This window comes from Opisthorchis viverrini (assembly GCF_000715545.1).
Source record: "Opisthorchis viverrini unplaced genomic scaffold opera_v5_544, whole genome shotgun sequence".
NCBI classification, from domain to species: domain Eukaryota; kingdom Metazoa; phylum Platyhelminthes; class Trematoda; order Opisthorchiida; family Opisthorchiidae; genus Opisthorchis; species Opisthorchis viverrini.
This window is the reverse complement of record NW_008752202.1, coordinates 105,748-118,389: the sequence shown is the minus strand read 5'-3', so window position 1 is coordinate 118,389 and position 12,642 is coordinate 105,748. Positions and strand designations below refer to the sequence as shown.

Here is a 12,642-nt window from a genome sequence, read left to right as displayed (position 1 = left end):
ACCTCTAACCATTGACAACCTGGTGTGAGAGACTCTGTGAGTGTCGCGCGGACCCCCCCCAGTATAGCTCAATGGGTCTCCGAGGTACACAAACCGCCACACCACGGTAAGGTCCAGTCTCTTCGAGCCCTGATTTGCAAACGAGTATTTATTTTACATCCATCGAACTCGGTGTTCATGTACAAATAGTTTCAAGCAAACTTAGGAGTAGTATGTCCCGTCAGAAAAATATACCCCGATATCTGGAATATTGTACCGAATGAAACGTGGAGCGGCGTTTGTGAGGCACATTCAATTGACGAAGGACGTCATAAACTGGAGATTCTGTTGAGTCTCCCGCTGGGACTAAATCAACTTGCGAATGAGTACAGTTTACGATGATGCGGTGATCAAGTCAGATGGAAAGTGCATAGAACCTAAACAGTCTGGATGGAAGCCGGGAACATGGCCTCCTTGTGAAACTGGTTCACAAACATGCAGCGCCTTCATTCAGTTCATTCCATCAAAGTCGGGATACCCGCAAATCTGTCGACCTAGCGTTTTCTAACCCACTTTGGGAATTCGCGTTGGACGGATTAGAACCAAGATAATGTGTCCAGCTAGAAAACCTACCAGATGGTGGGAATTCTACTGAATGGTTTGTTATAGTAAACAAAAATCAGTCTGTAGTTACCTGAAGCGTGACTACACGATATCGTTGCCGTTGCTTGAAAGCGAGTTGAACCGCGGCATCCATGTTGTCAGTAACCAGGGTGTCCCGAAGTGCAAAATACAAGGCCGGTCGAATAGAATCGTTGACTGTTTCCACCAAGTCGTAGAGACGCTCAGCGACAAAGTTTCCTTTGGGCGTCACGAATACCGCGTTCGCTTTATTCTCCCACTTTTTAATTTTGTCTAATGCTGTTGTTGGGAGGGGAGGGAGAGATCCGCGCCATGAGGATGTTGGTAAAAGGTCGGAAAAGCAAAACCTTGTGCAAAAGGATTTGAGATAAACAGGCCTCAGTAACGAAACTGAATGTAAAAGAAAGGAGGACCAGAAGACTTACCGATAAACGTGGCCAAACCGAGGTTGTTTTGTTTCAGGAATGTCACGGCCTGCTGCGCCGTATCCATGGTGTCGGTGACGATGTGATCCAAAGCTGAGCATGCAGTGGAAATGGCCACATCATATTTCTGGGGTATTGCAGCCAAGTCACCGAGGCGGCCGATAATGCCAGGCAGTGTACCAGAACGTTTGGCATCGAGTAAAGCGGTTCGAACACGTCCACGGGAGGTGTCCGCCTGAAATTGGAACGTACGACTATGGGTAGCGAGTATCGGCACCATTTCTAAAAAACATTGATTATCATTCCTCTTGCCTCAGCCTAGGACCAATCAAAAACTTTTTAGATGAAAGGACCGTGAGTCTGGAAGGTTTTGTAACCAATACGTGATTCATACAGAGCTGCAAATGTGCGAAAACACCAGCTGTCAAAAAAATGGTAATCCACCTGTAACGTTGACTTCGATTCGGCCAACTTGGTCCGCAGCTCATGCAATTCCTTTGTCAATTGCGCCTCTTTCATCTTCACTTCGTTCAAATCTCGTAAGGCTGAATTCAGACCCGTCACCAAATTCCCACACGACTGACTTGACTGACGGCGACTAGGATTGGGAGCGGTGGTCAACTGTCGGGTTGCTTCGGACAATTCGGCTTCACGATCAGCCAGTTTTTGTTTCGCTTCTTCCGCTCGTTTACGTGCTGTGTCAGCTCGCTCTTGTTCTCTACGTCGACCGGCCATGACCAAATCAAACTGCTCACGTTCGAGTGTGAGTTTACTGGACAATTCGTCCGCCTCAGCCTGAAGGGGGGCCAGTGCCGCCTCTGCAGTCTCGACTTTTATCCGAAGTGGAGCGGTTTCCTTGGCCAAGTTATCGACGGTTTCCTAATAGCGAGAAGAAAGTAGGTTAAAATGTGATGAGTGAAGCGCAATACACAAGAAACTCAATCAAATTATGACAATAATGCGTTTGCCCCGAAGTAACAAAAACAAATGGGGGCTCCGATCCCAGTGGCACTATATGAGTAAGACTGGTCAACTAGAATTTGGACCAGGAGAAATATGGAGCGTTCAGGTGCTTGAGAAAGCCCAAAAGTTAGAGAAACAAGCTTTATTTCGAACTTGGATGATTTGTTACTTCTGTCCCGTTGAGACCAGCCACACTTTCAAACAATTCCGAAGCAACAATATCGAAAATCGAGTAAGCGGAGGCTTTCAGATGATATCTGCGATGTGCTTGTCCACAATGTTTCTGGGACGTTGAATGGCGAACGAAATGGCTGACCAGCGTTATTCTTGGCTTAACATCTCTGATCATCGAGCTCCTGAGCTACATGCCTTTAGAATGCCTCTCGGGTTGTGGGCCGTCACAGCTCAGACACACTAATTTTGTTTGTTCAACCGTGAGCTTATTGTGAACTTGGAACAACAGATGGCATGGACTGAGTCCATAAATCGTTCAGCTGCAACACCCTTCCGGTGCCTAGCTCTCATGCCACCGGGAACAAGCACGAGGGCTAAGGCACTGTCAAGTTGTCCAACCCTACACAGGGGAAGTCGAGAGTCAGAAGTCGGGTTCGAACCACGGATCTTCCGGTCAGCAAACTCGCGTTTTAACCACTGAGCTATTTCGCCCCGGACTGAGTCCATATTAGTGGTCAAACTGAAAATAGTTTCAACCAGAACAATTAGGCCTTATTTAGAAAGTTGAAAAGAACTGGAAGTTCTGATGGTACACGCATAATACATGTTACTTGTCCTACCATACAGTCAGTTCACTGGCCATTGGAAAATCTGTTTGCTGTTGTTCTAGTGTCGCCTATCTCAATTTTTAGTCCTGGAGGAAGGCTAGTACCTGGACATTGTTTAACTGGAGCAATGAGTCTACAGAGAGACACCGATAAGTCCATCCCTATTTGAACTGTATGAATTTGTCACCACACAATGTTGCGATGGTACCCTGAGTTTCAGATCATCAGTTTTACCAGCTGTAATGCAAAATGTAGCACCGCCAGTCATTTCCAACCGGATAAACTGAGTCGCGTCTGATTCCATCGAGTTCGTTTCGATTGCCCGCTGGATGTGTACGTTTATGGCCTGCACTCACCTGCTATCTAAGCGCGGTCAGCTTGAGGAAACCTACCACCACTCCAACTACGATGTACTTAGGTCTAACGACCTTCATGTTGCATGCCAGCTATGCGCAGGAAGATCGTACCTGACCTGGTTGACTTTACTCATTGGACCTTCTATGCGGTGCTTCTGAGTGAGTAGTTCTCAGGGTTTGAAAAAGAATACACTGGCGAACAGTAATGTTTTCGAGATCTCGTCGTCAAATAAGTACGCATGTAATGGTTAAAATAGGAGTAAGTGGTGAAATAAACAGCCAAAGTTGGCTCCTAAATTAGAAAACGCAGAAACCAGGGTGACTGGTTGTCAGCGCACCCCATACACCGCATGCTGTGGGACGGTCTAGAGAGCCGTTGAGTGACTGGGTCGATCAATTCGTGTCACATGATCAAGGCAGACTCAGGGTTCGTACGAACACTTATGACGGCCTGGTACCGGGTTTCGACTACTTTGGCTGTCGTCAGGCGACCTTGTTGGATCGATAGTAGCAGTCCGTTGGGTGCTCCTCGGGATATAACATGAAACGACTCTTTCCAATGGATCATGTGACCGGTGACTATTAGGTGGGACGGGATCAACTCTTTGGCTGAACCGTAGGGCCTAGCGAGAGCGATGCTCAGGTATTCTCTTGGTCAGTTACCAGCATATTCCACTGAACAACAACAGAAGAAGAAAGAATACACAACCGTATACTGAGAGAGGACTGGTATCTTGTCTTTGAGGTTTAAGGAAAGCAAAGGGTTGGCTGTAAACCAGGACCGCAGAGCTGCAGCCGGAAACGTGTGTTATACGGATCGAAACAAGCAGCGAATGACTGCAACCGCCAAGAGGTTGCTTTATGGAGTAGATTCAAGTAGGTTGGTCCTGACGGACTGTTGAAAACGACATTCAAATATTTTTGGATTTAAAAATCTCCCTCGACAACTGTCGACCCTGAGAGTAGGGTGTGTCCGCGGAGCAGATGCGCCTCGCTCGGTTCGTTACAGTGTTAATCAGAATTCGTTTGTGCCTCAGTGACACAAAACTATGAAAGTTTGTGTATTGACCTGTCACCGTGGACATTCTGTAGACAGATCACTGAATTGAACCCGCAGACAGTCCGACTAACTGAACTCACAAGAAGTGGAATGCGTTGTCACTCTTGATTTCAAAAGCGAACTGTATGAAGAGATGCGCTTGGTTGAAGTTATTCAGGAAAGCGTCTATTTCGGAGCCGTTTAACACCAGCAGAAAAGGTTCAAGGTCACATGCGAATCCGTTACATCATTGACGACTAAGCGAGGTAAAACAAGATGTGTGAAAAAGTACTGCCTTTCTGACATCCAACAGTAATATTCACCTCCAATACAATCCACCTCACATCGAAGTAGCCACAAGAAACGAACGCTTACGACATTCGGCGATAACTAGCGTAATTGGGATCGAGGGAAACCAGACGGCCAAAATGCTCGCCCTGAAGGAGTTAAGACACCCTGAGCGAACTAGCCTGGTGGATGGGAACACTGCCCATGTCTGCACCACTGAAGTCATTTCCTTCAGATGTGACTCCTTTGTTTTCCAACAAGATGAGAAAAATGGGACTCGCGAAGTGAAGTAATAATGAGGGGGGAAGGAGATTCATTCACCTGGTAGGCGAGCTCGTGTTGCTTCTTGGTTTCTTCCAGTTCCTTTAACTGCTTCAAAATAGCCTGTTTTCGTGAGTCTGCCTCACCGGGCAAACGTTGCAATTCCTCCAGCTTGTTGGTCTCAGCCTGCAAGGCTTTGGAAAGCTTTCGTCCGTTGGCCTTAATGTGTGCGTGTTCATCTCTCAAACGACTATCTTCGGCTTCGAATTCGGAGAATTTGGCTTTGGTGTCACGATGGCGTTGCAGCAGTTCGGTGTGACGTTCGACCAGCTGATCGCGATCGGCCTCAGTTTTGGCAAGTTCCCTGGACTTTTCTTTGATGTCCCCGGTCAGTTTCTGTGTGGAGAGAGGTAGACACAGAAATTAACAGACACTGAAAAACCAGCACATCTATTCCAGCTGCAAGTTTGGGGCCCACGGGTACGTGACAGAGAGCAGCCCGCCTGGCGAGTAAACTGCCTCAATGTACGGAAAGTCAGTGTCCAGGTCCGTCTACTACAAGGGAAAAACCGACAGATGACAAGCACAGAAAGAGCCAAGTCACAAAAGGTAAGGAGCAGAATTTGCGCGGCTAAACATGGAATTATCGTTCAGCTGTAGCACCCTTTCGGTGCCTGGCTGCCATGCTACCCGAAGGAAGCATGAGGGCTGGGATACTGCCAGGTTGCCCAAGCCCAGACAGGGGAAGTCGAGAGTCAGAGGTCGAGTTCGAACCACGGACTGTCCGGTCAGTAAATTCGCTCTCTAACCACTTGGACCATCTCTACCCATGAGAAAAGGCAGTCTGAATGAGTCTTTTCAGGTGCAATTTGGCTGCGTTCAAACACGTATGACTGGAGAATTTGAGTCCTCTGAACGAGGAAAGCGACCTAAGGGAACCGAAGAACTTTTAAGACAAGCTACGGCTGTTCAAGTACACCAATGACGATGAATTTCCAAAAGAAGAAGCACCTACGATTGAACGAATGAATTGTTTTGAAGGTAATTTTGAATGGACGTAATGTATTGCTACTACTGGCCGGCTTGGCTGCAAGCCAATTGCCAAGCTTGGCTAACAAATCAGCCACCTAATCAACCACTGCGCTGGATATCATCATCAGCTACAGATGATGGGGGCATACGGAAAGATGTACAGGGTGCGTAGGCTGAGAACTGCTGATATAGCGTATTTCGAAGAGGTGGTCGCAACATACCCGGAGTTCAGCCTGTGCAGTTTCGAGCTTGACTTTCGTCTCCTCCTCGATCGCACGTTCCTTGGCCATGCTTTGTTGGTACAAGATATTTTTCATACGAGCCACTTGATTCACCAGTCGTAGATAGCCTACCGCCTCGTTTCGTACTCCTTCCAATTCATCCTTTTCTTTCTCCACCGCTTTGACTCGGGTTAGTTTCTCCAGGCGCAAATCGTTTAAACGTTCGATACGATCCCCGTAGATGGACAGTGGCTCCTTGAAGCGACTCGATCCAATGATGTCCTTTGGTGGAAGACACAAGTTTGTTAGTGGGGATGGGGACAAGAAAGAACATCGCCTGAAGATGATGCGGCGAACGATACAAAAGGCACACGAAAACCAGACACGGAAAACAACACCGGGGGATGTCGAAGCGGTTCATCTATGCGGTATTTCTCCCATTTCAGGGTGGGAGATGGAAAAATATCAGCCTTCTCCGAGGTCTTATGCACCTCTAAAACTTAGTTGTCTTTGGACGTCACTTCGACCAGTGCAACTCCCGCCAGTGTTCAACATTCTCGAGTTTATCAATCCCCCGACTCTTCTATAAAATTGGGTGTCCACGAACCTGACGATCTCATTTGAATGTCATCAGTATGTCACCTGCTATACAATTCTACTTAAATAAGGGAGAATGACTGTGTGAGAAAGACAAGGTTCTAGACCACCGGTCCCAAACAGTCTGAGAGAATGCCGGTAGGATGGAAACTGTGGCGGTATTGTGGCACGGCACTTATCCATGAAGTGAAACAGTCTAGTGGGGTAGTAGCGTAGTTTATAGTGTAGGGACAATCAAACCTTTGGTGTTGCTATCAGAATAGTGGGGATTTATCTCGAAAAGAATTTAACAGGATTGACTAGGCAGTGGGTGCTTCAGAAGGTTTTTACTGCGTTACCATGTAACTGTTGGGAAGCTCGACAGGAATTGAGTTACCGCACATCAGTCCTGCGAACGTGACACTCTGAGTTCCTACCATCTTAAAGTATCAAGTCACGTGTTTTAGGTTCCTAGGAGTCTAGTCATTTATCACTTCTATTCCAGGGTATACTTCAACCGCTTGTACGCCGAACGGCACATATGATGTGATCCTACACCGAGAATATGATTCGCAGTGATCACAGCTACCTCGTTTCCAGGCTTTGATACGCATACGCAACACAACTGCCACGTAATCACAAAATAGAATTTACAATCTGAATCCTAACAGTTCTTTCCCATCCTGACGATATTAAACCAGGAATTCGGAGTATGAGAGTTGGTTATCCCAAAAGAATTCGTCATAACGGAAATCATGCTGAAGAGCAAGTTGGACAGAAAGTGCACGGGTTCGAGAATAGCTTCGTGACAGCGATGTTCCACGGTATGGATGAATTGACCTCGCGAAACAGAACATCCTGGGAATGTTTGTATTCCCACTCTTACAATCACCAGCCAATCAAAGTCAGAATCGACATTATGCCCCAAGTTGTAATTTTCTGACAAACGTTCTTTGCTTTATTTCAGTTTTACATTGCCCAAAACAGAGAGCAAAATGAATTTTAAGCAGTGAATGTTGGGCGAGTGAGTTGCTTACGAGACGAGACGAGACCTACCTCCAAATATTCCAGGAATCCATCCTCGTGTTCACTGGGAGCCTTCGGCTTCATCATTGCAATTTGTTCCACCTCGCCCTGGAGGATGAGGAATCTATTGTGGTCAAGATCGACTCCATGTTTACGCAGCAAATTGGTCACGTCTTTATACACCGCTCGTGTGTTGTTTATCCAATAAGTACTAGAATTGTCACGATAGGCCCGCCGCGATATGACGAATTCTGTATTGGGTACTACCTGTGATGTTGAGGTAAAATGAAGACACCAATGTTGAACACAAGAAGGATATTGGGAGCTAAAAGTGTGGCACAGGGCCAAAAACTAGTCTCAACCGGATGAACAGAATGGACAGTCGCAACAATTACTTCTCTCATGTTCCCTAATTTTTTCACTGATATACAGGGGAAACGAGTAATCATGACTTCCTGAAATATAGACCTGAGATATATGGATGTTGGAATAAGCGTCACGTGCGGTTCGAGGTGAAGTAAATTAAAATGAAATTGAAACTCCGCATACTTGTCTTCAAACAGTGAGAACAGTCACGTGACAGGGGACGGAATTCGGAGGATTTGTTTGGTTAGGTCATCCTCATAAACTGTAGCCCCTGGATAATGCAACGTGAACCCCAACTGACAGCTCGGGACAACCACTCCCGTCATGACTTAAGCGTGACTTGAGAGTTCTGTCTCGTGTTCACTATGGGTTATAAGGCAACTGTGTCACGAAAGCGTGTCAAAATTGAACGACCTAGTTTGTTTGGTGACACTGTAGTTCGTTTCATAGATCCGCTGGACGGTTTCGAGGTTTGAAACGGAACCTTAGTCGTTCAGCGTCGCTTCCAGCCGAAATGAAATGGATAAATTAAGTGTCTTGAGCACAACATAGTCGGTCTGATCAACTGACAAGCAATAGTTTACTGAGCGCGAGCAAGTGGGATTCGGTAACGTGCAACGGATGCGCTGGGGTTAATACCCGCGGCTAAGATGTGCTGCGAGATCTATGAAGTTGATTTGATCTGATTCATGTTTGACACCATAGGCGAATTATTAGACACAACCCTCAAGCGCCCTGCAGACTAGATTCTCGTGGATGAACTGGTTAAACGGAAGTTGCGAAGTGCCATCATTGGGTTGATGAAACATATGCTGTTTAAAAAAACCGGGTAAATCGTTTTTTTTTTAAATCCCGAATAGACAATGCACGGAACGACTGGCTCCCGTTAAATTTCGACTAAGATGACGGCATTGCTGGGGTTTGACTGCTTTGGGTTTGATGGTAAAAAAAGGGTGTAACTGGTATCCCTGAAGGCCAGTTGACTGCTATTCAAGCGGCGCACGCGCTGGATAGGTTGGGCCGCGAGCTAGTCCTGATCAGCCGATACCTTAGGCATATCCTATGTATTTTGGCTTACTCCCTCTAGCCTCAGTACTTGTACTTCACTCCAGTTGCACTCAAAGGAGTGCCACAGCTGAAGGATTTCATTTTGTACAATCCAGATCTGACCCAAGGTCACGATCAGCTTGCGCATGTGAGGTCAAGCTGAGCACAAGCGTTCACGTATTGTAAAGTAGATCCTCAACTTACCGCGTACATTGTGCGGTTTAATCCGATTTAAATTCAAACCAAAATCCACGTTACTTACTTCGTACTCCGTAACACCGGGTCCATGGTCTATAATCTTTTGAAAGTAGACCGACACCATGCAACTGTTTGGATTCGAAACCAGTTCACTGTTGTGTATCAGCTGGCTGAGTTTCTTGGAACGAACTTTGCTTGAACGATATCCGAAAACAAACAGCATGGAGTCGATCACATTGCTTTTGCCACTTCCATTCGGTCCTATAGAATTGGAGGAAACCGTGTCAGGACACTTACCAACTACACACGTGAAGTTCTTGTGAAACGGACCTAACGTCCGATTCCCGCCATATGATTTGAAATTTTCGCTTTCAATTTTGGTTATCATCAGACGAGGTCCTGTCGCATCCAGAGCTTGGACCGGCTCCGGAGGCAAAGGTATGTCGATTGGGCCACAATTATTGAGTATGTCATCATCATCTGGTAGCGCGGCCTCGTTCATTGTCTGAAATCAGAAACGAAACTTGATGTAAACAAGCGTTAAGGTCATGGATAAAAATTGCCAGAAAGAATACCACAATAGGGATTGATTGGTGCATCCGTTGAGTAAGGCCGATTAGTTCTGATGTTACTGGATGAACGAAGTGAACTACGAGAAAGACGAAGAAGTCCAAAGAACCTAGTTGGGTAGTGTCTGTTTCATGCTCCATGTGACTTCGTGTTGTTGTAATGTGAGGCACATAAACAATTAAATCCAACAGCAAACGAGAAGGAAGCGAATGACAAGATAAATGCAAGGATTACAAAATCACTTATACCAATCCAAGATTCGTGTAGGTAGATACACCACCTGGACATGGTCCATAACATCTTTGTGGTGAGGTGCCTACTGTTATGTTGAAAGAGAAAACAAGACAGTATCCTAGAGGAGTTGAACGAATTTATAGAACTGGTTCCCTGGAGACCCTTCCAACTGCTCCTCTCACCCGTAAAACACTTCCAGTGCCTAGCTGCCATACTACCCGAAGGTTGCACGAGGGCTGGGATACTGCCAGGTTGCCCAAGCCTAGATAGAGGAATTCGAGAGTCAGAGGTCGGGTTCGAACTACGGACCTCCCGGTCAGTAAATTCGCACTCTAACCACTTGAGCCATCTCGCCCTGAGCCAACTGCTCCACTGTCTCATCATCAACATTATTATTATTATCATCATCAACAACAACATCATCACCATCATCAGCATCATCATCATCAGCAGTACAATCACCATCATCAGCATCGACAGCGTAACATCAGTGTTCGACACTGATACTTCGCTGCCGAACAGCCATGATTTTTTTGAAAACCCTACTGCGAAGAAAAGAATAAAGGTGGAGAGGGAAGAGACTTAGTGTTAGCTTAATACAATCATTCCGAGGTGCCTACACACCCATGCGCTCATTCAGGCGATCTGGATAATAACTGAAAACAAGAACGCCATTGACCTCGAGTAACAGTCATATCTTGCAGCCCCTTCCAACCAGGCGCAGTGGCGATCACGCGGTCTCCATCCTGGAGGGCGAGTAGTGCCGTCAGCACTCAAACGTTTAGCCATCTCTTCCATACCCCTCGGGCAGGTCAAGGGTTGGCCACAGCTCTGCTTTCGCCATTCTGATTTGGGCACGAAAGACAGTACTCTCTTCGCCATGCGCAAAGCATGTCCCAACCAACGCCGCTTCTGGTGCAGGACACATCGTCAGGACCGTCATCGACAGCAAACCAGTGTTCAAAACCGATGCTTCACTACTGTAGACGCACTCTTCAATGGAATTACCCGTTGCACAGCCAAAAACTCGCTTTCTAACAGCATCGCTACGGATTCATCAACACCAACCCACACGAGACAACAATTGTCGAGCACCTAAAGAAGTCTCAGTTCTCCAGGTCTAACAGACCAATTCTAACAAACATACAACAAAACAGCCCGTAGCACAGTCGGATACGCAAGTTGATTGAAATTCAGAGATATACCGATTTGTGACGACCGAGCCTTGTAGATACGGGCAATGACCTCATGTGTCATACCACAATCGGAACTAACACAATTTTTGGGACACTCAAACGGTTCCACAACTTCGAGTGCCTCTTTCTGGATTACAAGTGGTGTGTTCAGTGACTGCATATCCAGGCGCATGACTACACTTGGTGGGTGAAAGGTGTATACCAAAAGAACGGGTCACTTTATCCAAAATACCTACACCTCTTCGAAGATGAGAACGATGTCGTATATGTGTTATAGATTGAGAAAGTTTTCGTCAGCAGCAGGGTTTCCGAGACCTTTTAGCGTCCGTCTCATTATCTGATAAATCAAGAAATTAAATAGGAATAGAGAGCGAGCACCCCTGATGGACATCACTTTCTGTACGAGAGCTTTTCAGGAGCTCTCCGTATAATCTCACGCGACCGGAAGCCTTGAAATCCAGAGAAATTTTCATGTAGGCAAACTTCCGAAGCATTCCTTGAGGGGCAAGCAAACAGACCAGACAAGCGCTGACTGAGGACTTCGGCCCCATATTTGAACAATGTGGGTGGGAGGTCATCCGAACCAGGAGCTCAGTGGCGCTTGAGAGGATATATGCAGTCGTAAACCTATTAGACTGCAGGGGCTTCCACGTTAATCGCCCAGATTTCTACGTTGACGGTGGGCTTCAGATGAGTGGCAGCTATTGGCAACGATAATTGCTGTTCAAAGTATTCATCATCATCATCATCATCATCATCCTCATCATCATCATCATCATCCTCATCATCATCATCATCATCCTCATCATCATCATCATCATCCTCATCATCATCATCATCATCATCAAAGACAGCAACATCAGTGTTGGCACTGATGCTTCACTACCGTACTCAAAGTATTCAGCCCAATGGTCGAGGAGTTTCTCTTTACTTAAGATGGTCACTCCATTCCGATCCCCGATGGTTTCGCTCATAGGTGGTTACCGAGGATCGGTCGCACGGATCAACTGGAATAATCTTCGGGCATTACCGGCTTTCTGAGCATTTCCATTTCCTTGGCTTTCCGTGTCCATTACGCTTCACGGTAGGCTAGCACTCTCACTTTAACATGACGTCTGAAAATTCGTCGCATCAAGTTACGTTCGGGATCGGCTGAAATAGTTATCCGAGATTTAATCAGTACCACTGTTCGGTCTGATATCCAGTGCATGGGTGCGCCTGGTGGGTCGTGCCATGGGCAAAACTCCCAGCACTGTGCAAGGAAGTGATAATCTCGTCCCAGCATGAGTTCACGTCCGTTGGTGGATCATTAGACTATTCTGGTAAGTTAGCCTAACATCTGCCAGTCACTCGGGCTCCTTCACAGATGTTGCCAGATAAACCGCACACAAGCTACTATAAATGGGCATCCAGTCAAGCAAGGATCGTTTCCGTCTGATGA

At 46.5% G+C, this 12,642-nt stretch overlaps 1 protein-coding gene across 1 annotated transcript in view; it reads right to left on the bottom strand.

The window, feature by feature from the left end:
• The window catches only part of T265_15489 (hypothetical protein), a gene marked incomplete at both ends in the record, with an annotated part of 25,494 nt that extends 13,422 nt beyond the window's left edge, over window positions 1–12,072 (bottom strand). The window contains 9 exons of the mRNA XM_009178357.1: window positions 674–1,011; window positions 1,047–1,281; window positions 1,491–1,925; window positions 4,796–5,131; window positions 5,989–6,270; window positions 7,621–7,857; window positions 9,266–9,462; window positions 9,499–9,706; window positions 11,838–12,072. Of these exons, the coding sequence (XP_009176621.1) occupies window positions 674–1,011; window positions 1,047–1,281; window positions 1,491–1,925; window positions 4,796–5,131; window positions 5,989–6,270; window positions 7,621–7,857; window positions 9,266–9,462; window positions 9,499–9,706; window positions 11,838–12,071 (2,502 nt within the window). The remainder of the gene's footprint in view (window positions 1–673; window positions 1,012–1,046; window positions 1,282–1,490; window positions 1,926–4,795; window positions 5,132–5,988; window positions 6,271–7,620; window positions 7,858–9,265; window positions 9,463–9,498; window positions 9,707–11,837) is intronic.
• Between the last annotated feature and the right edge of the window lie 570 nt (window positions 12,073–12,642).